Below are 27,601 nucleotides of genomic sequence, written 5' to 3' on the forward strand. Positions count from 1 at the left end.
ACTATCAGAGCAGCCAAACGCCAGTACAGGGACAAGATTGAAGGACAGTTCAACACCACCAACTCTAAAAGCATGTGGCAGGGAATTAATATCATCATGGACTCTCCCGGATGAGGCAAATAAGTTTTATGCTTATTTTGAGGGAAATAACACCGCCTTTGCGGAGAGAGCTCTCGCGGCCGAAGCTACAGAGGTTAGTTCACTCTCCATCTCTGTAGCGGACGTAACCTGATCCTTCCGACGGTTGAATATCCGTAAAGCCTCGGGTCCAGATGGCATTCCAGGCCGTGTCATCAGAGTGTGTGCGAACCAACTGGCTGCTGTTTTTACAGACATTTTCAACCTTTCCCTCTCTTTGTCTGTAGTCCCCACATGCTTTAAAACATCCACCATTGTGCCTGTTCCAAAGCAATCAAAAATAACTTGTTTAAATGACTGGCGTCCTGTTGCTCTGACCCACATCATCAGCAAATGCTTTGAGAGACTAATCAGAGATTACATCTGCTCTGTATTGCCTCTCTCTCTTGACCCATTGCAGTTTGCTTACCGCAACAACCGCTCCACTGATGATGCCATTGCATCTACAATACACACTGCTCTCTCCCACCTGGAAAAAAGAACACTTACGTGAGAATGCTGTTTGTAGACTACAGCTCAGCATTCAACACCATAGTGCCCTCCAAGCTAGATGAGAAACTCCGGGCTCTGGGCTTAAACAGCTCACTGTGCAGCTGGATCCTGGACTTCCTGTCAAGCAGACGCCAGGTGGTTAGAATGGGCAGCAACATCTCATCACTGACCCTCAACACTGGAGCCCCACAGGGCTGTGTTCTCAGCCCACTCCTGTATTCCCTGTACACACATGACCAATGCCATCATTAAGTTTGCTGATGACACGACGGTGGTAGGTCTGATCACTGACAATGATGAAACAGCCTACAGAGAGGAGGTGGTGTCAGGAGCACAACCTCTCCCTCAACGTCAGTAAGACAAAGGAGCTTGTGGTGGACTTCAGAAGAAAAGACAGAAAACACAGTCCCATCACCATCAATGGAGCACCAGTGGAGAGAGTCAGCAGCTTCAAGTTCCTGGGTGTCCATATCACTGAGGAACTCACATGGTCCATCCACACTGAAGTCGTTGTGAAGAAGGCTCATCAGCGCCTCTTCTTCCTGAGACGGCTGAGGAAGTTTGGAATGAACCGCCACATCCTCACACGGTTCTACACCTGCACTGTAGAGAGCATCCTGACTGGCTGCATCTCCACCTGGTACGGCAATAGCACCGCCCACAACCGCAAAGCACTGCAAAGGGTGGTGCGAACTGCCAGACACATCATCGGAGGTGAGCTTCCCTCCCTCCCTCCAGGAAATATATACAAGGCGGTGTGTGAAAAAAGCTCGGAGGATCATCAGAGACTCCAGCCACCCGAGCCATGGGCTGTTCTCACTGCTACCATCAGGCAGGCGGTATCGCAACATCAGGACCCGAACAAGCCAACTCCATGACAGCTTCTTCCCCCAAGCAATCAGACTTTTGAACTCTTGATCTCTCACGATCAATATACATCAGCACTGCACTTTTATTTGCCTCAGACTGGACCCACATTTTATACTTCTCTTAATAACAAACTGGCAACTGACTATCAACCAACAGCTCAGTGTCAACACATTGGGGGGGGGAGAGCGGGGTACAGTGTATTTTTATTGTATACAGCAGGGGTCGGCAACCTATGGCACGCGGAGGGGTGATCACTGGCACGCCAGCAACGGCGAGAGAGGAGTAGACTATTTTATTTATATAAATTCGCACCTGCATTCCAATCTACATCTTGATGTAATCCTTCCTCATGATCACGTTGCGTGTTTTCATCAGCTGAATGGGAGACTAAACAAAAAGTTAAAACGAGTCTACAGTGTACCCAACAGATTCGTGCAGCACGTGCAAGCCATTCACGCATCAAGAGCCGGCAGCGCTTCACTTACGGTTAACCGCACAAGTTAATGCGCCCGCTGTGCTTTGGTCAGACTGCGTGGATGACAGCCTACATTCTGTGTTTCATTTGTTTCTTTTTGCTTTCAGAACAACACGTGATGTAATGAGGAAAACACAATTATTAATCCTTGAGATTTCCAACCCAGCATACAGATACACCCTCCTTAAACCATAGTCACACTCAAAATTACATTAAACGATTAAAAGAGAAAAGATAAAAATCTGAGTCTATTCAAAATCTAAATTAAACCTGGAAATAAAGTTTTAGGATTTTGCAGGTGCGATTCAGTGAAAAGGGTTAAATAGTTGATAGTTGAACAGCCACTGACCAGAAAAAAAACTAATGGCACTCCATGTCTAAAAGGTTGCCGACCCCTGGTATACAGTCTTCTTATTTTGTGTATACTGTATATTGTATAATGTATATTATTATTATTATTATTATTTGTATACAGTCTTCTTATTTTGTGTGTACTGTATATTGTTCATTATTAGGTGTATATTGTGTTGTGTGACAGATGTGTAAACTGTGTTATATGTAAATCAGATGTTTATTGTAATTGTCATACTGCTATGTTGTTTGGAACTGCACACAAGACTTTCATCCACTGTTGCACTTGTGTATATGGTTGAGTGACAATAAAGGGATTTTGATTTGATTTTGATTTGATTGTTTCTACAGTACAGTACCACGTGCACTGTTTGACTGATAGACGGCTGCTTACAAATGGTCACAAGCTAATTTGAGCATGTTTTGATACTCCTTTTACACTGAAATGAACAATTACTCGAAATTGTGATTTATTAAACTGTGAATTTTATTAAATATACGGTCTGCATGTGCTGTGCGCTACAAAGTGAATGTGTGAAGCCACTCATATGCTAAAAAGTAGGGGTGGGTAAAAATATAGATTTTCAGATGCATCGTGATCTTCATTTGAATGATTTTGATATCAGTTCTTAAATCCCAAGACTGATCTTTTACTCTATGCGCAACCCTCCACTACCTGAGAGGTAATCACTCGCATTTGCAACCAAATTTCACGCTTTGCGACTAAAAATGTCTGTATTTGGCAACTGGCTGGTAAATGTGTAGATGTCACTCAGCAGTGATTGAGTAGTTTATTGGCGAAGAAGTTCAGCAGTGAGATCCTTTCACTGCGTGTTGAGAGTAAAAGTTGTTCTATGTAATGTGTGTCCAAGACGAGATCCACTCAATCCATTTGTCATTGAAAAATATCTCTTTTAATATCCTTTCTGTTCTTTAAAAAAAAAAAAAAAAAACATTTAATTCTAATCATGCATCGCACAGATGAGGTAAAGCCATTCAAATCCTCTCTAGTTAAAGGCACTGTTTACAGAAACGCAGTTTTTTTTTGTTAAAGAGACCGTACTGGTTTTAGCACGTGTTCAACAAATCAATGTAAATAAGTGTAAATAGTAAAAAAATTATGTAATTAAACAAAAAACATGTTACAAAAAATTATATATGAAATATAATGTTATTTATTGATTGAATACATGGATTTGTTCATTTTAAAAAAGCCAAAATGTGTCCAAAATGATGAAAAACTAAAAAAAAATATAATTAGTAGAATTTATATTTTAGTAATGTACCTAGTTAGAAGGTCCCCTGTATAAATAACAGCATTAGCAGGGGCCTGGGTAGCTCGAGTAAAGACGCTGGCTGCCACACCTGGAGTCACGTGTTCGAATCCAGGGCGTGCTGAGTGACTCCAGCCAGGTCTCCTAAGCAACCAGATTGGCCCGGTTGCTAGGGAGGGTAGAGTCACATGGGGTAACCTCCTCGTGGTCACTATAATGTGGTTCTCACTCTCGGTGGGGCGCGTGGTGAGTTGTGCGTGGATGCCGCGCAGAATAGCGTGAAAACTCCACATGTTTCTGTACATTCAAATGGAAAAAGATGCAGTAAAGTTTGTGTGCAGTTTCTTCTCTTTATATGGTGTATTGAGTGCACTGTACTTTATGTTGTATGCAAATGAAGAAGTTCTCGTGTGCTTGATGAACGGTAACAAACTAAAATGGATAGCATTTACACCTTGTGTCTCCACTGTGATTGGATAGGGATTAGGGATGGGCATTTAGAGTAATTTTGTAGTCAAGTACTGGAACACATACAAAATGAGTAATCGATTACTTGAAGTTTAGAATTTTAGTTTTTCTTATTAGAAAATGAGCACTATGCATAAACAACAACATCAAGATTCAAAAATTAACAAAATACATTCTAAGTCTTCTGATGTGTCACTTTAAATAATTTACATTTTCTTTTTGGGTGAATTACAGTGCATCTGGAAAGTATTCACAGCGCTTCACTTTTTCCACATATTGTTATGTTACAGCCTTATTCCAAAATGGATTCAATTCATTATTTTCCTCAAAATTCTACAAACAATACCCCATAATGACAACGTGAAAGAAGTTTGTTTGAAATCTTTGCAAATTTATTAAAAATAAAAAAATAAAATAAAAAAAATCACATGTACATAAGTATTCACAGCCTTTGCTCAATACTTTGTTGAAGCACCTTTGGCACCAATTACAGCCTCAAGTCTTTTTGAGTATGATGCTACAAGCTTGGCACACCTATTTTTGGGCAGTTTCTCCCATTCTTCTTTGCAGGACCTCTCAAGCTCCATCAGGTTGGATGGGGAGCGTCGGTGCACAGCCATTTTCAGATCTCTCCAGAGATGTTCAGTCGGGTTCAAGTCTGGGCTCTGGCTGGGCCACTCAAGGACATTCACAGAGTTGTCCCGGAGCCACTCCTTTGTTATCTTGGCTGTGTGCTTAGGGTCATTGTCCTGTTGGAAGATGAACCATCACCCCAGTCTGAGGTCCAGAGCGCTCTGGAGCAGGTTTTCATCAAGGATGTCTCTGTACATTGCTGCATTCATCTTTCCCTCGATCCTGACTAGTCTCCCAGTTCCTGCCGCTGAAAAACATCCCCACAGCATGATGCTGCCACCACCATGCTTCACTGTAGGGATGATATTGGCCAGGTGATGAGCGGTGCCTGGTTTCCTCCAGACATGATGCTTGCCATTCAGGCCAAAGAGTTCAATCTTTGTTTCTCATGGTCTGAGAGTCCTTCAGGTGCCTTTTGGCAAACTCCAGGTGGGCTGTCATGTGCCTTTTACTGAGGAGTGGCTTTCGTCTGGCCACTCTACCATACAGGCCTGATTGGTGGAGTGCTGCAGAGATGGTTGTTCTTCTGGAAGGTTCTCCTCTCTCCACAGAGAAATGCTGGAGCTCTGTCAGAGTGACCATCGGGTTCTTGGTCACCTCCCTGGCTAAGGCTCTTCTCCCCCGATCGCTCAGTTTGGCCAGGCGGCCAGCTCTAGGAAGAGTCCTGGTGGTTCCAAACTTCTTCCATTTACAGACGATGGAGGCCACTGTGCTCATTGGGACCTTCAATGCTACAGAAATGTTTCTGTACCCTTCCCCAGATCTGTGCCTCGATACAATCCTGTCTCGGAGGTCTACAGACAATTCCTTGGACTTCATGGCTTGGTTTGTGCTCTGACATGCACTGTTAACTGTGGGACCTTATATAGACAGGTGTGTGCCTTTCCAAATCATGTCCAATCAACTGAATTTACCACAGGTGGACTCCAATCAAGTTGTAGAAACATCTCAAGGATGATCAGTGGAAACAGGATGCACCTGAGCTCAATTTTGAGTGTCATGGCAAAGGCTGTGAATACTTATGTACATGTGATTTTTTTATTTTATTTTTTTATTTTTAATAAATTTGCAAAGATTTCAAACAAACTTCTTTCACGTTGTCATTATGGGGTATTGTTTGTAGAATTTTGAGGAAAATAATGAATTGAATCCATTTTGGAATAAGGCTGTAACATAACAAAATGTGGAAAAAGTGAAGCGCTGTGAATACTTTCCGGATGCACTGTAGTTCTTTAACAACTTCATGCATCCACAGCACCAACCAGTGCATTGAGTTGTAACAGCAAGGTTTAGGCGAGAGAAGCAGTTTCATTGTTGCCCACGGCAGGCAAAGCAACATGGCAGTCACTTTGGATAAAAGCATCTGCTAAATTAATAAATGTAGATGTAAATGTTAGGCAAAGGCACAAAGGAAAATCAAGTTGCAATACTCAAGTAGTGTTTTTACTAGTCGAATATTTAAAGCTGAACGAGTACTCCTGGCTACCTCTAAAAGTGGTTTAAATGATCCACAATGGCTATGTTCACACCGCAGCTGAATGTGGCCCAAATCTGATTTTTTCACTCACAGGATCTGTTAATTGGATGATCATGTGAACAGTCAAAAGCGCTTTGAATCTGACATTTTCAAATCCGATCTGGGCCATTTTCATATGTGGAAATAAATCGGATATGTATCTGATTTTTTTTCAATGTGTCTTCAGTGTGAACAGCCAGGTCAGATTTAATGTGATTTTTACATGAATCTACCTCAACATTCATCATATGCACGCTTGATTTCCAGTGTACTTTAAATACGCCTGTTATATTTTAAAACGTTTGAGTGTGAATCATATGTCTAGTTAATGCATTCAGTGTCTTTTTAAGGAAAGAAAATAAAAGAATAGGCTTCAAGAGTTGGGTTCAGTGGTTCGTTTGGATTGCATGTTAAATATGCGTATGAAAAGATACAGATGTAGATTTATTTAATGGCGAACTTTGGTCGTGTCACTCGCTCAGAAAAAACAGTTTCTATATTTCTCAAGCTGAATCAAAATATGAATGCAAGCCAATGGAAATTTGAAATAAATAAAGATAACTCTTATTACCTTAGATAATGCTGTTTTTCCTGCTGTCTTTTGATTTTATGGTGTGTTTCGCTTGTAGGTAATATTACACTTCTTTGGAAGTAAATTCAGACTAAAGTCTTTGAAGCATAAAAGCATGGTGAATTGCTCTAATCGAAAGAAAAAATAAATGCATTGTATTATCAGTGCTTGAATTTTGGGAGGCTGAAATTTAACATGATTGTATTTTCAAGCATTGAATATTTCATTTGGAAACATTTCACAACTAATTTCATTATTAAAAATTTTATAAATAAATATTCACCTTCCAAAGTTAATTTCCAAAATATTCAGTTCATTTGAAAATATGATTTTTCGACAGGTAAAATTCAGCCCGTTCTTTTTTTACTTAACAAAATTAGCTTCCTCAAATTCAGTGGTTCAAATTCGGTTGGAAATTCAACCTTTCACATCCGGTAACTGCAGGAAAAGCAGCAGAGTACCGATGCACAATCTCTACCTAGTGCTATTCATTCTCACCAGTAGGTGGTGCAATGCAATCATGTGTTAACTGCTGAAGACTAAAGTTACAGGTAGAGAGAACAGCCATGTATGTTTTGATAGTTGGTTTTTCAATTTGAAAAGAAATGAGCAGAAACAAGAAAATTAAATAAAATTATATATTACAAGAAAAATAATAAATGAATGAGTGAAAAATGTATTAGACCTAAATCTATAAACAATAGGCTTACATTTGTGCATGAGTTGGTACAAAGTGGCCGTATGATATTAAATTCAGGAATTATATCAGTGTTATACTGTATCTATGGGGAAATTGTCTATCTTGGCGTGTCTTCCCACATTTCTTCTCTTTACAAACTCCTCATCTTCCTCTCTGATACCGAAGGACACTGTCATGTGCTCATTGTTATGCATTGATGATCAGTTTGGGTGCAAAGTGCAGATCTCTGCTTAATCAGTTAATGTATGTACATTTACCCTATGTTAGTGCTTCCGCCCTATTGTGCACCAGAAATAGGCCTCCCAACACGTAACCTCTTTATAATTTTTATATAGTTTTCACAGACCCTAGAAGCTTGCACCCTGATGGTCAACCCACAGATGAAAAATGAAACATTGCAAACGCACATTTGATGAACAAAGCAGTGATTGTGTAAAAACAGTAGATCGTAGCCTTTAGCACAAAAATAATTAAAAAACGATGTATTTATGTCATTTATTAGTTAATTATTTAAGAAAATAACTTTTGAACATTTCTCAGCAAGCTAAAACGAGTATTTATAAAGTTATGCACAGATATATGAATGAGTGACACTATACGGTCAGATTTCAGCACTTCACAATGGACAGCAAAGAAGCACTTAAAATGTGTCGTGCGTTCGGTGCAGGTTTGGGAAATGCACCAGAAAAAGATCAAATTGTTTCCCCATTCTGATGGTTGATGTGAACATTAACTAACCCCTATCTGCATGATTTTATACACTACTGCCACACGATTGGCTGATTAGATAATCACGTGGAGGATTGTTGGTGCCAGACGGGCTGGTTTGAGTATTTCTGGGATTTTCACACACAACAGTCTCTAGAATTTACTCAGAATGGTGCCAAAAACAAAAAACATCCAGTGAGCGGCAGTTCTGTGGATAGAAGCGCCTTGTTGATGAGAGAGATCAACAGAGAATGGCCAGACTGGTTTGAACTGACAAAGTCTACGGTAACTCAGATAACCACTCTGTACAATTGTGTTGAGAAGAATATCATCTCAGAATGCACATGTCGAACCTTGAGGCGAATGGGCTACAACAGCAGAAGACCACGTCAGGCACTTTATAAGGACCACAGTGTTCATAAAAAAGTGCTCAGTGAGTGTATATACAGTTTATACACTGTATATATACATACACACAGATTATATATGGAAGACAAGTGTAAAAAAAAGTAATAGGGTTTGGAGCAACATGATGGTGAATATATGATGACAGAAATTTCATCATTTGATCAGCTATTCTTTTTAAAGCAAATGATCTGCAGAAGGTGTGACTTGATTGAACCGACCAAGTTTAGAGTGTTATCTCTTCTATTTATTTTTACCTACTATTCTGGTTTGTTTTGTTGTTTTGAAGTTGCTCCCAAAATCCACATGGCTCAAAAATCTGAGGGTTCATATTTGCTTGAATGATGTTTCTGCTGCACACTGTGGCGCACCTTTCATTCAGATCTGTCAGACAGAGATCTGATCACACTTACCCATGCATAATACCACAAAAATATTTTCCACGTCACCTAAATTCTCTGTAATTTTCAGAATTGTAGAAATTTTGACATATAGTTCAAATCCTTTCCATCAATTTGAAGTGAAGAAAACGGGAGAAGATTCAAAGTGTATTTCAGTGGAATAATTCATGGGGTATTGTTTATTAAATTGGGTGATTAGATCTCAACCCTGATTGTCTGTTGTGTTCTTCACATTGCGAAAATAAAAATACATAAATAGAAAAAGTATAAGCAGGCAAAATAAATGGAAAAAGTCAAGAACCTGCAACACAGCTCTTTGCCAATGGATGACTGTAGCCACACAACCTCAATTCATAATAAATTAATTGCATATGACAAACACATTTGCATTTTGAATATGATCATAATCAATCCCTGACTACCTCTAAAATGTAGTTGCACACGATCTGATTACAATGCATCTAGGTTGCATGTACACCTGCTATTTAATGTGCTATCCGATTGTGATTCGATCACCGAAAAGGTATGTTAATTACAGGTGTAAAGGAGGCCTTGGTGTCTGATAGCCGAACATATATTCACCTCTCAATCTGTCTCTGTGTGTGTCAGTATTTTGGCAGGGCATTGGTATGGTCCAGTAATGAATGGTGACGCGGCTCCCAGCAGCCCAGATCATTCCTGCTGCCCGCTGCCTGACTGGAGGAAGTTCTGTGAGCTGCATGCACAAATTTCTGCCACCGATTTCGCCTACAAGTTCCGCCGCTTCATCAGCGAGAATCCCTGCTACGACTCACCCGGCGCAGATGCCAGCTTCTCGCAGCACTTCACCCAACACTTCTTAACCTGCTTCTCTGCTGCCCTCGAGCAAGTGCAGGGTGCCGGGTCACCGGGCGACACCTCCACCCTGAAGTACAGCATCGTTCCATTCGTGGGCATCCAGGGCTGCACGTTGCCCTTCACCCACAACTTTTACCGGCATCGCAAAGAAGTGGGGGCATCGAGCGAATCGCTGGACAGCATGGACAGCGGAGGGGGCAGAGCCAGTGGACAGGACCCACAGATGCCCACTCGTAAGATGACCGGAGTCAGTCAGTCGAGGAGTTCAGAGGACGTGTCGCTCGGGCATCGCAAGGCGCGCTTCAAGAAAGGCTTCTCCCTGCGCAACATGAGTCTAAGCGTGGTGGATGGAGTGAAGGAGATCTGGCACCGCAGGGCATCTCCAGAACCCGACCTCTTGAGCGGCTCCAGGAGATCGAACTGCGGTGAGGTTGTGGGGGCGGAGCACTGGAGCCAGAAGCTGCGTCTGCCACGTGGCGCTCAGGGTCACAGGATGGAGCTGCTGGAGATCCAGCGTGAGGGCGTGCTCAGATACATGGTGGCCGATGACACTCACTGCATGGGTGCTGCGCAGTGGCAGAAATGCAGGTTGCTCTTGAGGAAGAGCGCTGCGTTCGTGGACACTGGAGAGAAGTTCCTGCTGGAGTTCTACGTACCACCAAAGGTAGAAGAACATGAGCTCAAACATCTGATGTGTGTTATATGTTATAGTAAAATATGCCCCAAATTAAAATTTGGGACCAGGACTGGCACATAGTGTATATCTTCCCCTTAATCTCAAAATGAGCCAGAGTGGTAAAATACATTTAATTAAAAACACCTAGGTAAAACTTTATGTTAATGAAACCAGTAAAATACCACTAATCTTAAATACAGGAGAAAGCTAATTATGACTTAAATTAGAAAAGAAAAAAAATGCTGGAAGGTATCCATATATAAAGAAAGTAAAGAACTGCTTAAAGAGAGGTCTTTAAAAAGGTAATATTGATAGTAGGGTCAAGGTTAAGATTAACAACTAGGGGGTACCAATAAATACAATTATATTTAATGTTACCAAAGAAAGGTTGAAGGTAGGTTTAAAGTTAAGGAGTTAAAGGCTTGGGTTAGGTTACGTTGGTAAATTACTTCATGAGTTTGATGTCGAAGAACATGAGTGTCCTGCACAAAGTAGCTTTCACTGGTAGACTAGATGAGTTCATGAATAAACCAATTTGTGAAGTGATCTTTACAGTTTCTGTGGATACACTCTTAATATTGCACATAGGGTATATCCTGCAGATCTCAGAGCCGTTTTAGTCCTGTAGACTCGACTGATGACTTCCTCTTCCTGAACAAATTAAAGACAGGAAAAAACACAACAGGAATGAGTACTTTACGCTTGAGTTACTACAACATAAACATATCAGCCCTGGATACAGAGTTTGAGCTGAGACCAGCTCCTCTGTCTACATGTGGAACTGATATTCAGAAAATATTGTTAAGCTTACATTAAGACTGTAAAGTATGGCACAGAAATATTGCACTCAAAAGCAGATAAAAGCAGATTGTGGATCAGAAGTCATAAAGAGTTGTTGTGCTCTGTATAGTGGATGTTATCAGAATCAGAATGAGCTTTATTGCCAAGTATTCTTACACATACAAGGAATTTGTCTTGGTGACAGAAGCTTCCAGTACACAAGCAATACAACAACAAGACAGATAATAATAATAAAATAAATAGAATAAAAATAAAAAGTGAATAAAAAATAAGTATATATAGAAATACACCATAAGACAATATACATATATACGTATGAACAAATACAAATTGGTTATGTACAGTGCAAGGGAATGTAATGGCAGAAGAGGTTGGATGTGTTGGATAAATATAAAAAAAGACTAAACTGTGTATTGCACATAGTTATTGCTCAATGGGGCAGTTTTAACTGTTCATGAGATGGATAGCCTGAGGGAAAAAACTGTTCCTGTGCCTGACGGTTCTGCTGCTCAAAGCTCTGTAGCGTTGGCCAGAAGGCAACAGTTCAAAAAGGTAATGGGCAGGGTGAATGGGGTCCAGAGTGATTTTTCCAGCCTTTTTCCTCACTCTGGAAGTGTATAGTTCTCGAAGGGAGGGCAGAGGGCAACCAGTAATCCTCTCAGCAGTCCGAACTGTTCTTTGTAGTCTTCTGATGTCTGATTTCGTAGCTGAACCAAACCAGACAGTTATAGAAGTGCAGAGGACAGACTCAATGACCGCTGAGTAGAACTGTATCAGCAGCGCCTGTGGCAGGTTGAACTTCCTCAGCTGGCGAAGGTGTTATTGGTGTGAAGATGTTTATATCTTCAGTGAGTATAGTTCCTTTTCATGTGCACATCTTTCACACAACATCCACTTTACTACAAATGAAACCTTTGTAATGAAAGAAGCATTTGGACAGATGGACGTATTACAAGTCAAGTGAACTTTAGTGTTCTCAGCGGTCATGCGACGCACAGAACAGTGTGTTTATATCAGGGCTGTCGATTTAGGGTGTTAATTCAGTGTGATTAATTCTTCAAAAATAACGCGATAAAAAAATTAACGCAATTAATCATGACCCGTAATAAGGAATATTCCAGCCATCAGAGCAATTCAAGTTTGAAGTACTAGCTGTTTTCTCCAGGGGGCAGTAAGTGAAACTCCAGCTGTACAGAGAACAAACACACTCAGGCTTGCTGGACACTAGCCATAGCACAAGATGATGACACGTTCTTGCGTTCAAACACAGCTGGACCAAATGCAACTATGAATGCAGGGATCTCTAAGTTTTAAACTACGTTTAACTTGACACAACGACCTAAGGACACTGTGTTTATGATGCAATGCAACCAAAGTGTGAGTCTCCAAGTGTCCGTCTGACGCAGGTGTACCTTGACGCTTCTTTAGACATGCTGTTATAATAAATCTCAACTGATTGTCGAATTCAGTGGCAAAATAGATTTCTGTGGACTGTAGGTCAATGATAGGCTTATGTTCAATAATATGGAAATAAACTTTATATTGCCTTCTAAAGCGAATTATTATTTTATAAAACATATTTATAATTATTTGAATAAAATCATTATTTAATGATTATATGTTGAACTATTTGAGGGCCTTTCTCAGCAGATATTTATACATGCGATTAATTGCAATGAATTTGATGAATTTATTAGCATATCATTAAAAATGGATTGACAGCACTATTTTAAGTTAATCGTGTGGTGGTTTTGTTGTGTTGTGTTTATAGTCATCCAAACCCAAAGTGAGTGTTCCTCTGTCTGCCATTGTGGAGGTGAGGACCACGATGCCACTAGAGATGCCTGATAAAGACAACACGTTTGTGCTCAAGGTACTTTATTATTTTATTTTATACTCTACATAAAGAGTCACTACATATCATATCTATGCATATAACATATTTCCATATATTTATATTAAGATTTTGTTGTTAACTACAAAGACCAAGCATCCAATCAAACTCAGTTACAGTATTTTGGTGTAAAGTCATCTGTCACTTGGCAGAAGCTCATCAAATTAGACAGATGTCAACATGGACAGATTACGTGACATAAACTCATCCTTAAGATCCATGAATGTCCCAGACTACATGGATTATGTGTTATGCGTTTACACCTAAGTGAATTATTGGCTGTCGAGATCATGAAACAATTTTAGTACCGAGTAAATGTCAAATCTGGTTCCTGAAACAAAACCAGTTGAGAAGCACTGAACTAAGAGACTAAGAAGTGTGCTGCACTGTAGAATAATTTGTGTTGGCTAGGTGATATAAAACAGTGCTGTACGATGGAAACAGTAAATTTGTGGTTTTGTGTATTACAGGTAGAAAATGGTGCTGAATACATCTTGGAGACCATTGACTCCCTGCAGAAGAACTCGTGGGTAGCTGATATCCAGGACTGTATAGACCCGGGGTAAACTGAGCCATCAACATCTGTGTTCACATGCATTTACTTTGTACTAGGGCTGTCAAGATTAATGTGATAATTAAACGTTAATTTAATTTAACGCTCTTAATGCATTTATTCAGTATGACATTACTTTGTGATCACAATAACCTGACGTTGCCAACCCAACGTCATCAAACAATCATTCTGTCTGGCTCCCTGGACTCTCTTCCTTTGTGTTTTGAGAAATATAGAATCTGCATTTTACATTAATTGTGGTTTAAAATTGTAATTGGTTGTCAGCCCTAGTTTTCACATGTGTCATTTGTCATTATTTGAGCTCTGAGGTGTGAATCAGAGTTATTATGTGTCCTGATATGTTCAGCGTTATGTGTTTAAATGTGCACAGGGACAGTGGAGACGATATTGAGCTCTCATCAAGTGCTCACAGTCAAGCGCTCAAAGATTTCTCACTGGTGTCATCATGTAGTTGTGAGCAGCTCTGTGACGGTACGTCATGAACGATAGACAACACGTGTCATATTCTGTTTACACATGCTTAAATCCCATTGTTTAATCTCGGTCTGTTCACACACAGTTTAGTTATTTACTGAAGTGACAAATCTCTCCTGAAACATTCAGGTGGTGACAAATGCATTTAATGCAGTGACACTGACAGCATGTCAGTTACTATGTCTTAATAAACACTGACGTTAATGCGGCCAATATTAAAACATCAAACACCAAAAGTGTTAAATCCTTCATGTTTCCCGTTTACCGCCAGGAGAGGCCAAACTATTGCTATGGTGATCACTATGATCCATCATGAGTTCAGCAGTGACCCCTGAATACTGAAAACATACATAAATGATTATTTATAGGATTCACTCTTGTATCTAAAATTGTCTTTGCAGTGAGCACATGGACTGAATGTGTTATTTTGTGCTATTTTGTTCAGTTTCACAGCAGCCATCGGAGCGCTTGCAGTGCAGTAATGCAGCTGATCACACTACAGCTCACTGTGAAGAGACACCAGTTACACAACACCCTTCACACGTGCCCTTAGAGCGATTCCTGCAGTCGCCCGATGCCCACAACACTAACACAACTGCAGGTACACACACTCTGAGTGTTGTGCCACACACACACTATCTGTCTGTTAGTTTACTCTGTTCTCATTGCTCGTGTCATTCAGGAAGTCCAGATGAAGCTCAGAGAGAAGCAGAAGCTGATGTCAGTTTGGTGGGTTACCCGTGGTTTCACGGGACACTGACACGGGTGCGTGCGGCTCAACTCGTTCTCACCGGTGGCGCTCACAGTCACGGCCTGTTTGTGATCCGTCAGAGCGAGACACGACCTGGAGAATATGTGCTCACGTTCAACTTCCAGGGCAAAGCAAAGGTGACTTTGTTGTTTACTTTTATTTTGCACCACTTTTATACAGAGACTTGTTTAATAGATATTTTTTTAAAAGTACCATCTGAACAGATTTTACCATTTTTATCTTGTATACATTTTTAGTGTCTTATTTAATATTGTAAATATTTATTGATGAACCTTTGTTTGCCATGTGAATAGCCTGGTTGCTGACATGGCATTAAAACTAACTAAATAAATAAGTAATAAATATCTTTTATTTTGCCTAGAACAAAACAAACGGAACAATGGACATTGAATGTGTTTTTATAAATTAATTGACACTCAGAGGGGTAGGAAAAGAATTACAATACATAAAACATGAAAACATGATCAAAAAAGCAGATTAATAGGAGACACATTGAATGTATTCATGTCTTACATCCCCTCAACTTATAGATGATCATTGCTTTGCACACACATTAAACACCATGTATTGCATTGCAACATAAAGCTTAAATTTGGGATAATTCATAAGGTCTTGATGGGTTATCATAATCTTGATGAGTTATTAGGTCTGAACGGTTGTCAGTGAAGTCTGTTTTTTGTTCATATGAGCATGAGCAACATCTCACTGACACATTTGTAGAAACACGCAGTTTTTAAAGAGTTATTAACATGTTCAGAGTGTGGGGATCTCGGAGCAGCAGTGGTCCCCAGAGGTGTTTAACCAACCACTGCCCCACTGACGTGTGGGTGAACCAGGGATTGAATGATGGTTAGGGGAGTAAACCCTGACCACAAATCTACAGCTGGGGACAGGCAGGGTTCAGCAGACCGAACCTCCAGCATTCCCTTGCAGGTCTCGCCAGACAAAAGTCATCATGAGCATCTCATGTCACTGGAGTCTGTCTGGCAAAGCGAAGATGGTGGGAGTATGGATTGCGCTTCCAGACCCCCACCTTAATCTCCTCTTTTGCGTGAGCTCAAAACATCGCCAACCCTATCTTCTAGATGAAAAATAAAATCAAGACCACCTGGCTGCACCCCCCGCTCAAAGCACTGGCACCTCCTGGATCACATTGTTGTTTGGCTGACAGGATATTCTTTTTACACATGTTTTGTTAGGGTTCAAGTGTTGGACTGACCATCATATGGTCAAATCCAAGGTCTGCGTGGAATTTTAACCTCGTTGCCCAAAGAAAGCTCCCAGTACAACACTGAACTGCACTTGACAATACCATTACCAGAGATAAGCTTCTGGCGGACAGGTTAGGCTAGGTTTGATTTTCCAGATTCCTGAGAAATCCATGGACTGGTCATTACTGAGCTCAGAAGTTCATAGTGCAGTCTCAGATGCACTTGGATTTTTAAAGAAATTGCACCAGGACTGGTTTGACTGTAATCGTCACAAAATGCAAAACTCCTGGAAGTAAAACATAGTGCCTACCAGAGCTTGACATTAACACCCGCTAACCTGCCAAATGTGGGTAGAAATCGGGTTTGGCGGGTAACTCAGTCACCCTTACTTGCCACTTTGGCGGGTGGTCGCAGACGACGCAAAAGTATTCGTCTCGTGTTCAGCGCCTTATAAGCAGTAGCCTAAATATGCTTCTCACATCTGACATGCACATCTTTGCGGGGCAAATGAAGCAAGCTTTCACACGAAAAGTTCTAACTGGCCATGCTTGCCTTCAGATATAAAGGTGACTTAAATCATTAGGCCTTTGTCCTGCTGAACTCATCATTCTTGTTCAAGTAAAATGCATGCAGTTACAGTCTCCAGTTACCTTTATCACTTTTTGTGTGGCTGGGGATTTTGGCTAAATGCTGAGTGGCTAGTGACTTTGGAATAACACTAGCCACAGTGTCCAGTGAACCAAACAGTTAATGTCAAGCCCTGGTGCCTACAAAGCTTTCTGGTCCAATCCGTGTCACCCGCGCTGAAAGACGCCTTTACCGCAGCAAGAGCGGAAACCCAGCGTGCTCTCCGGAAAATGCAGGACAAGGAAAGGCAAAACCTCCAGATCCTGAATCGGTAAGCAGAGCATTTCAAGAGCCTTCTCAATCATAAAAACCCAATTGATCCACAAATCCTCTGTGAGCTCCATGACCATCTCGACACTGCACCACAATTCTGTGAAGTACTTCATGCTATCAAGTGCTCTAAGAACAAAAGAATACTGGACCTGATGGGGTTCCTGCTGAGATATTTAAATATGGTGGATCTCCTCATATACCACCTTCACTTCTTCAGCGTATCAGTCTGGCAGTCGAAGTCTCTTCCTCAGGAGTAGAAAGAAGCCAATATTGTAGTGATCTACAAACAGAAGGGGGAGAGAGTGGAGAAACAGCCAGGGATTCTGCGTCCTCTCTGTTGCAGAAAAGGTGATGCTCAATAGTTTAATAGAGCACATATCAGAACGCATCCTTCCAGAAACACAATGTGGTCTCAGGAAAGGAAGACGCACCGGTGACATGATTGTTGTCATACGTCAGCTACAGGAAAAAAAGTAGAGAGCAGCAAAAGGACCTTTAGAAGGCCATTATTGACCTATCAAAGCCTTTAACACTGTGGATCATGGAATCCTGTGGAGATTGCTTTCGAAACTCCACCCAGGTTTCTTTCCATCCTCTGTCAGCAGCGTAATGGCATGCAAGTCAGAGTAATCCCTGGAGACCTCCAATCAGAGCGTTTGCATCCTGGCGTTATTCAACCTCCAGCTGTTGGCCATTACTCAACATGAACTGAGAACTGTTACTGTTTTTGGAGTACTGATTGTTCATGATACTTAAATCACAGATTCTTCACTTGACAATATGCTGATAAATATACTCATTTAGAACAGAGTTTTGTTGTAGTAAATGGTGCTTTAATATTTAATTATTTTTCAAGTACAAAGAGAATTGTTAAAGCTGAAGTTCGTAATTTCTGCGCCACTAAAGTCACCAAACGGAACAGCAAAAATAATTACTGTTTTCAGACAGATTTCTGAAACCGTATTTTTCATTGGTAGAATAGATAGTCCCGTCCCCGTCTCACGGCATTGGTTGAGTCAAAGTTGTTGTTGGGTCACTCAAAACAAACAGGATTTTCTTATGGTGCCACAAAGACACAATGTTTACAATCTTCTAGGAAATTAACATATGAATGGCTTACTTCTAGTTATCCCTGCATGTTAAACTGGGATAAGAGAAAGTATTTTAACATTGAAAACAAAGAAACACTTCAGCTTCTTGTTAAGGAAGGGCAGTCATGAGAGTGAAGCAGAGTGATTATAATGATGTCATTGCTCAAGATTTCATTGCGTGTGTGTGTGTGTGTGTTGCAGCACCTGAGGTTGTCAGTAAATGATAACGGTCAGTGTCACGTCCATCATCTGTGGTTTCACACCGTCACTGACATGTTGCGACACTTTCACACACATCCCATTCCTCTGGAGTCTGGCGGATCTACCGACATCACGCTACGATCATATGTACAAGTCCAGAGATCAACTACAGGTACCTCAAACACACACTTACAGTGATAATGGATTACTGTGTCCTCTAGCTGTATGTACTCAGTACAGTGACACTCTCAGACACTGTTCAGTGTTTGTGGATTCGCTCCAGCAGGCACGATTGTTCCAGCTGAGCGCGAGACATCACTGTAGGGTCACAGAGACTGTCAGCATAATGAAGACAAGAAGCACTTATACAGGCACAGAATATCTGAGTCTGTTTTTGAGTCATTGACTACGTTTGCATGGACACCAGAAAGTGTCTTATTGTGAGAAAGCAGCGTTCGGGTTTACATGTACTGTATAAGTGCTGTTCTCTTTACACTCGTATACATGCAGCTCGGTCAGTAAGCAGCTTTAGCAACCTAATTTCCCCGTGACACTTGTGTAAACAACAAACATGGTATCCGAGAAAGACTTTGCTATTTTATTCTCTGTTGCTTGGCTTTATTTCCTGATATTCCAGAGTTGTTTACATGGCCACATAAGCCACATTCATAGAGAGAAACCTAGGTGTGTTAAACCGCTTTCTCTTAGTCCCTTAAACGGCATAAGGAAACCGGCGGTCTGATAGGTAAATCGAGATGCAGTTCAAGTCGAACACACCTGATGACAACCTACATGTTGGTTACGCCACATGGCTTTGATTTGGTGGACAAACATTTTTCCAAATATGAACCATATTATTATTATTATTATATCAACATTTCATTGATTTCAGCTTTTAATAAGTCTTTGGCCAGTTACAACACTTTTTTATTTGAACCCCTAGAAAAAATATCAAAATAATGTAGAGTTCAGAAAGTGAAATGTTCATCATAGTAGTGTATTTAAAGGAATTGTGCACAAGTCAGCCAATCAGATAGGAGCTTGAAGTTTTGAGAAAACTCTTTTGTGTGTGTGGTCAGTGTGCGTCTGACTTTGAATAGACCGTCTTCAAACTAGCAGTGAGATTCAGCAGTTGTGAAGCTCAACACATTCACATTAAAAACCATTCAGTGACGTCATCTAATTGAATAAATACAATATATTATGCTTCACAACACTTTCCAATTTCACCTGAAACAACAAAAACCCCATAGACTTGCATTGAAGGAGGGACTCTCAACAATGTGCAAAACAATACCCGAAAATCTAATTTGACATTTGATTCAATTTCATTGTTTCATTGTGTTAATTGTCAGTTTACATTGAAATGCATCAATTAGTCTTGAAGACAGTGTGTTATTTCCTCATTATCTTTTATTAACGGCGGTATGTGTGTGTGTACAGATGTTTCGTCTCATGTATCGTCACCCTCCCTGCGGGATGTTTCCGTCTGTCGGTCTGAAGTTGCTGTGTCATCAGACACGCCCCTGTCATCCAGTGCGTCATCATCACCGATGGCTCCACCCCCCGCTGGACTGCACAGCCGCAGCAACAGCGCAGAGAGACTGCTCGAACCTGCCGCCAATAGTGCAGACGATTACCACGACAACGACGGCTCGCGACGGGCTCGCGCGGTGGAGAACCAGTACTCCTTCTATTAACGACAGCTGTCAATCAAACTGTCCATGGAGCCTAGTGATTATTAGTCTTATGAAACACATTGTGTGGTTTGTTTCTTGTTTATTTAAACTGTTGCATCAAATCCTGAACTAGTAGCAGAAACAGCACACTTTGTCTTTTTAATTCCTTTGTGTTGTTTGTGATTTGATGCGTGTGAATATGCTTTAATGTTTAATAAAATATCCCACGAAAATTCTTGTTTTTAACATATTTGCACAAACTTATTTATTGCCTAATTTAACAAGTCATCTATCAACAAAAATAATTCACAAAATGTCTAAACAAAAACTCATACTGCTTTGGAGATTTGCAGAACCAGAGGAACATGTTATTGCTCAGTTGTTTCTCCTAACAATCTGAGCACAGTTTGAGACATTGTTGAGATCTCTTGTGAAACTCTAGAGGACACATGTGTGAGATCGCATGGAGTCTTTTTCTCAAGAGAAACATCTTCAGCAAGTCTCCGTTTGCCCTCCATTTAGCCTCATGGCAGTCAAAGAAACCGTTGAGATATTAAAGCTGTCCATAAAACTCAGGGTCTTGTGGTGGTTTGAGTCGCTCCAGCTCTCATTCTCACAAATGTCTCACAGATGTCTTCATGTTCACACGGTGTCTCTGGTACAGCGGTTGAAATGACTGATGAAAAACAAACACTTTCACCACTGTCAATATACAGTTTTTGGGCAGCTGTAGAATTGTTCGGTGTTTTCAGATCTCATCGTTCCTGTTGTCCTGATACGGATGTTTGCTGGTAAACTTTATGGATGTGTATTCATGATGAAAAGTGAAATCTTCCTCACCTCACATGATCCACCAGTAGATCTGACAGATGTTTGTCCTGAAGCGTCTTGTGCTGGTCTGACATGAGTAAATGATGTTGTGGACAGTAGAGTTATTGACTGCACTTTCAAACACTTCCATAAACCTTCATCAGTCTTTCTCTCATGCACACCTGAAGAACAAAGATCAGACCCGACCGCATCTGTGTGATGTGTCTATTAACACTTCATTTCTAAATGAGATTCATTAGACATTTCAGATAAAAATGTTGGGATTTACTAACTGCTCCCGCACATAGTGCATTTGTGTCGATTTACACAAATAAATGCAAAATGTGATTTTTCCATGCCAAAACTCATCAGTATTTCATTAATAATGACCAAACATGTAAAGACAAATGTTTTAAGGGGTGTAATAACTTGTCACGTGGTAAATTTATTGAAGCCCTTAATCTGGATTTCATAAACATCTCCTCAAACATCCTGATCTTCATCCTTCATAAAAATCAACACATTCACAACATTTTACTGTTTGTTAACGGTCAACATCACTGACAGATTATGTTTGTCAAGACTGTTGTGATACGATGGACAGGAAGTGAGGTGGAGCATGTTTCCTGTGCAGCTTTGTGATTCTCATCATCTGTTCATGTGTCTTAAGTTGGTTCTCTGTCAGTCATTTGGATGCTGCTTTCGTCTCGTGGTATTTTGAGGACATTTCTCAGAAGCTCATGACCAAATTGAATAAAACGACCTTTTCAGTGTTTGCACAGTTTGTACAGTGACTATATGTAACATGTCTGCTTCGTTATATCACATTTATGATGTCATTTCCGCTCAACAGCTTCAAACATGTTTCATCTCTCTGAATGATATCCAGATGAACACATGAACATCTCATTCACAGTCACAAGTGTTAGTGATTTTGTTCAGTTTGATGCCTCCCATCCATATGCTTTTACAGCTCATTAAAGTCTTAAAATGGACAGAACCAAAATGGCATGGACTTGGTAAATAACTAGTTGCAAATCTCTGATTCTGTAATGATTTATTCATTTAGTAGATTGTGTCATCTGTGTGTTCATTCAGTGAGTTATTTTGAGTGGAGTATCTTGTGTACATTCACTAACACATATGACCATTGTGACCCTCTTTTTACACAAGTTACTCGCCAGTTCACATCGTAACTATAAAAACTGTATTTAAATGACGAATTCCACATAGTTCCCATACATATTCCCTTTTGTTGTTTTGGTCACAAGCTCTATACTGATTTTGTTTTCAAATGAACGATTTATGCTAATAGTGCGTTAACACATTGAACTTTATATTATTGTGAATAATATTGGTGATGAGAAATAATAATGAACTCTGGGTTAAAACAGGAATCTGTGTAATTGACCTTCATATGATCAATCACAGAATATTAAAGGAAAACAAACTTTTGTGAGTTTATGATAAAACTAAATCTTTCAAATGTCACTGTTCAAGAACAGACAATATGACTAAAATAACGTCAGATTTACTCATTTACTGGCTTTTTACACAATTAACTCCCAACTAAACTAGTTGCCCTTATTTTGCATATCGTGACGTGTGTAATGAAAATATGAACATGAAATACACACAGTGCATCTTAATGAACCGTATTCAGTCATGTAAAAAACTAATCTGATTTATTTTCCCTTTATGTTATTTCTGTGCTGTCTTGTAACCATTAACAGCAGTGACCTTCAGCCAAAACCCCGCCCCAAAATCAGTGTTGGGGAAGCCACTTTGAAACTGTAGTTTGACAAGCTACTCATAATTTTAAGTAGTTAAGCTACAGTCAAACTAGTCTTTTGAGAAAGTAGTTAGCTACACTACAAGTTACTATCAAAAAATAGCTAGCTACATTGAAGCTACTTAATGAGGCAATATTTTTTACACTGTTACTATCAAACCAATAATATTAATAACAATTTACACTAATGACATTTATTAATTAATGTATTAATTATATTAAATGTATTTAATACATTTAATGAATAGTAACATTAATACAGTTAATAATGGCCATTATAAAATACAACAGTATAAAATAAAAACAAAAAAGGTCAGACGCCATTAAAAAATCATTTTTATACTACACACTTTTCAGTCCTGCTGTGGCCAGGTGTAGCCTACTTCCCTAAAGATCACATTTTTATGACAAACTCTCATTGGGCTGGCATTTTTGTTCTTGTCACATAATAGTTAGTGTGGATAATATGTGAATAAAGACTCATGGCTTGTTTCTCTCCTCACCTGGGTTCATGCTCATTGGATTTTCTGACTTTGCCATTGACATGCAAGTGCCAACTTTACAGGTCACACACAGAGGTCGCTCTACAAATATTTGTTTGCTTTGTTCAGGTCCAAAAAAAGTGGATGGATGGTCATCCTAGATTGTTGCATAATAATACATGCTATAAATGATTTCTTTTACCAATCATTTTATTTATTTTACATGAAAATAATAGTTAATTAAATGCTAAGAAATGGAGAAATCAAATAGTTCTGCATGATAGTAATTATAATAATAATATATACTGAATATTTATAAATATTATAATAATAATTCACTCGCTGCTCCCAATAACGCACAGATGATGAGAAGCGAAATAAACATATTTAGAACAGAAACTAAATCCCTCAAAAGGCAATTATAACTTTTTGAATTATTTTATTTAAAATAGTAAAGGTAAATATGTTGTTGTGTGATCTATTAAGAACAAAGTGTCTGAAACATTCTTTGTTATATAGAGGAATAAAATGGTGTTCTTTTATCAGATTTACCTGCCCCTGTACGTCTTGTAAAAGGTAAACAAACTGTGGTTGCTCACTTTACATAACCGTCAGACAATCTCTTATCCAAGTGAGGGTTAGGTTAGGGTTAGCTCTCGGTAGATGACGGTAATTCATTATTTTTGTTTGTGATCTGCCATTACAAAAGACGACGACGCTGCCCGATTCTGATCAGCAGACAGAAATATGCTGCCAGATCGTTGGACGTTTTGCGGGTAAAAGTTTGGCTTCTACACAATAAGGAAAGCTATTAGTTATAATCTGACCAACATGATGTAGTGTTTGGTCATGCTACACCGCTACTTGCTGGAAAAAGTATTTCGCTACTGGAAAAGCTACTCTGTTTTAAAAGCTCAATGATTGGACTCAAGATGGCGCCGAGTATGGCTGCTGCGTTGCGAGCTCCGACACAATATAGTAATGTTTTGTTTGTTTTGTTCACAATTCTTATGTTTTTTTGTCTTGGATGTTGTCTGTCTTACTGTCTACGACAGACAAACACTTTTGGACATTGGTTCAGCAATTTCACACCGTAAACCGGACTTCACATTCCTCAATGCCGACCCGCTGTTTACAAACACACAAGCGGAGCCCTTTGTCTGGGCAGCACGGCCGCGGAAACGCAAAAGGAAAAGGGGAAACAGAGCCGGTGTTCTCATCAGAGTAAGACGCCGCGCAAATCGACCCCCGCTACCCACTATTCTACTGGCAAATGTTCAGTCTCTGGATAACAAGCTCTGCGAGCTGAAAGCATGGATCTCTTTCCAACGAGAGATGAGGGACTGCTGCATTATCTGCCTTACAGAAACTTGGATGTCTGCGGAGATTCCAGACTCAGCCATTGAACCCGCGGGGTTCTCCGTGCACCGAGCGGACAGAGCGAAAGACCTCTCAGGTAAAAGCAGAGGTGGTGGTGTATGTTTTATGATCAACAAATCCTGGTGTGATCAGAGGAACGTACATTCTATCAAGTCTTTCTGCTCTCCTGATCTGGAATTTCTTATGCTTCTGTGTCGACCATTCTGGCTACCGAGGGAATTCACAGCGGTCATTATCACTCCTGTGTACATCCCGCCACAAGCCGACACAGACCGGGCACTCAAGGAACTGTATGGGATTATAAGTGAGCAGGAAACCGCGCACCCTGAGGCCGCGTTCATTGTGACCGGGGACTTTAATAAAGCCAGTTTAAAATCAGTCGCACCAAAATACCACCAGCACATTAGTTTCAACACACAAGGGGACCGGGTTTTGGACCATTGCTACTCTCCCTTCCGGGATGGCTACAAATCCCTCCCCCGCCCACCATTTGGCAAATCGGACCACTCTTCCATTCTGCTTCTGCCTGCTTACAGGCAGAAATTGAAACAGGAAGCACCCACCCTCAGAACGATCCAGTGCTGGTCGGACCAATCAGACTCTACGCTACAAGACTGTTTTGATCACACGGACTGGGAGATGTTCCGGTCCGCCTCTGATGACGACATCGAGCTTTACTCTGATAGTGTAATGCGTTTCATCAGAACGTGCGTAGAGGACGTCGTTCCGACCAGAACTGTACGAATCTATCCGAATCAGAAACCTTGGATCAATAGCGATGTTCGCCCGGCACTTAATGTGCGGACCTCCGCTTTTAATTCCGGGAACATGGAGGAGCATAAACAAGCCAGTTATGCCCTCCGAAAAACTATCAGAACAGCAAAACGCCAGTACAGGAGCAAGATTGAAGGACAGTTTAACACCAACTCTAGAAGCATGTGACAGGGAATTAACATCATCATGGACTTTAAAGGGAATAAAAACTCCGCCATGAACACCGCTGCCTCTCTACCGGATGAGCTAAATACTTTTTATGCTCGTTTCGAGGGAAATAACGCCGCACTCGCAGAGAGAGCTCTCGTGGCCGAAGCTACAGAGGTTAGTTCACTCTCCGTCTCTGTAGCGGATGTAACCCGATCCTTCCGACGGGTGAATATCCACAAAGCCGCTGGCCCAGACGGCATTCCGGGCCGCGTCATCAGAGCGTGCGCGAACCAGCTGGCTGGTGTTTTTACGGACATTTTCAACCTTTCCCTCTCTTTGTCTGTGGTCCCCACATGCTTTAAAACATCCACCATTGTGCCTGTTCCAAAACAATCAAAAATAACTTGTTTAAATGACTGGCGTCCTGTTGCTCTGACCCCCATCATCAGCAAATGTTTTGAGAGACTAATCAGAGATTACATCTGCTCTGTCTTGCCACTCAATCTTGACCCGCTGCAGTTTGCTTACCACAACAACCGCTCCACTAATGATGCCATTGCATCTACAATACACACTGCTCTCTCCCACCTGGAAAAAAGAACACTTACGTGAGAATGCTGTTTGTAGACTACAGCTCAGCATTCAACACCATAGTGCCCTCCAAGCTTGATGAGAAACTCCGGGCTCTGGGCTTAAACAGCTCACTGTGCAGCTGGATCCTGGACTTCCTGTCAAGCAGACGCCAGGTGGTTAGAATAGGCAGCAACATCTCCTCATCACTGACCCTCAACACTGGAGCCCCGCAGGGCTGTGTTCTCAGCCCACTACTGTATTCCCTGTACACACATGACTGTGTGGCAACACATAGCTCCAATGCCATCATTAAGTTTGCTGATGATACGACGGTGGTAGGTCTGATCACTGACAATGATGAAACAGCCTACAGAGAGGAGGTACACACTCTGACACGCTGGTGTCAGGAGCACAACCTCTCCCTCAACGTCAGTAAGACAAAGGAGCTTGTGGTGGACTTCAGAAGAAAAGACAGAGAACACAGTCCCATCACCATCAATGGAGCACCAGTGGAGAGAGTCAGCAGCTTCAAGTTCCTGGGTGTCCACATCACTGAGGAACTCACATGGTCCATTCACACTGAAGTCGTTGTGAAGGCTCATCAGCGCCTCTTCTTCCTGAGACGGTTGAGGAAGTTTGGAATGAACCACCACATCCTCACACGGTTCTACACCTGCACTGTGGAGAGCATCCTGACTGGCTGCATCTCTGCCTGGTACAGCAATAGCACCGCCCACAACCGCAAAGCACTGCAAAGGGTGGTGCGAACTGCCAGACACATCATCGGAGGTGAGCTTCCCTCCCTCCAGGAAATATATACAAGGCGGTGTGTGAAAAAAGCTTGGAGGGTCATCAGAGACTCCAGCCACCCGAGCCATGGGCTGTTCTCACTGCTACCATCAGGTAGGCGGTATCGCAGCATCAGGACCCGCACCAGCTGACTCCATGATAGCTTCTTTCCCCAAGCAATCAGACTTCTGAACTCTTGATCTCCCACGATCAAAATACATCAGCACTGCACTTTATTACTCTTACTCTTATATCTCACACCGGACTGTCATAAATTATATTATTATTATATTATGTTCTCTCTTAACAACTGACTATCAACTGACGGCCTGAATGTCAATACACTACAATACTGTACATTCTATATATATATATATATATATATATATATATATATATATATATATATATATATATATACACATACTTTATATATTTTATATTTTTTATTTTTATTGAATAATGTGTATTTTATATTGTGCGTATTGTATACTGTACAGTGTATGTTATTATTTGTATATTGTGTTGTGTGTAATTGTGTATATGAGACTTTAATTGTGTTGTGTTAATTTGATGTTATTGTAAATTGGTATATGTCTCATCACTGTCACGACTGCTATGTTGATCAGAACTGCACCCAAGAATTTCACACACCATTGCACTTGTGTATATGGCTGTGCGACAATAAAGTGATTTGATTTGAAAGCAGCTGAGCTACTGTCAAGCTACTGAAAAATGT

At 40.7% G+C, this 27,601-nt stretch overlaps 1 protein-coding gene across 1 annotated transcript in view; it reads left to right on the top strand.

Annotated features, from left to right (window-relative positions):
• The window catches only part of LOC127421939 (SH2B adapter protein 2), a 39,160-nt gene extending 17,212 nt beyond the window's left edge, over positions 1–21,948 (top strand). The window contains exons 2-9 of the mRNA XM_051665175.1: positions 9,612–10,503; positions 13,088–13,189; positions 13,681–13,772; positions 14,155–14,255; positions 14,704–14,859; positions 14,941–15,146; positions 18,434–18,605; positions 19,877–21,948. Coding sequence (XP_051521135.1) covers positions 9,643–10,503; positions 13,088–13,189; positions 13,681–13,772; positions 14,155–14,255; positions 14,704–14,859; positions 14,941–15,146; positions 18,434–18,605; positions 19,877–20,133 — 1,947 coding nt within the window. The 5' untranslated portion in view covers positions 9,612–9,642 and the 3' untranslated portion in view covers positions 20,134–21,948. The remainder of the gene's footprint in view (positions 1–9,611; positions 10,504–13,087; positions 13,190–13,680; positions 13,773–14,154; positions 14,256–14,703; positions 14,860–14,940; positions 15,147–18,433; positions 18,606–19,876) is intronic.
• The last annotated feature ends 5,653 nt before the right edge of the window (positions 21,949–27,601 follow it).

This window comes from Myxocyprinus asiaticus, chromosome 31 (assembly GCF_019703515.2).
Source record: "Myxocyprinus asiaticus isolate MX2 ecotype Aquarium Trade chromosome 31, UBuf_Myxa_2, whole genome shotgun sequence".
In the NCBI taxonomy this organism is placed as follows: Eukaryota; Metazoa; Chordata; class Actinopteri; order Cypriniformes; family Catostomidae; genus Myxocyprinus; species Myxocyprinus asiaticus.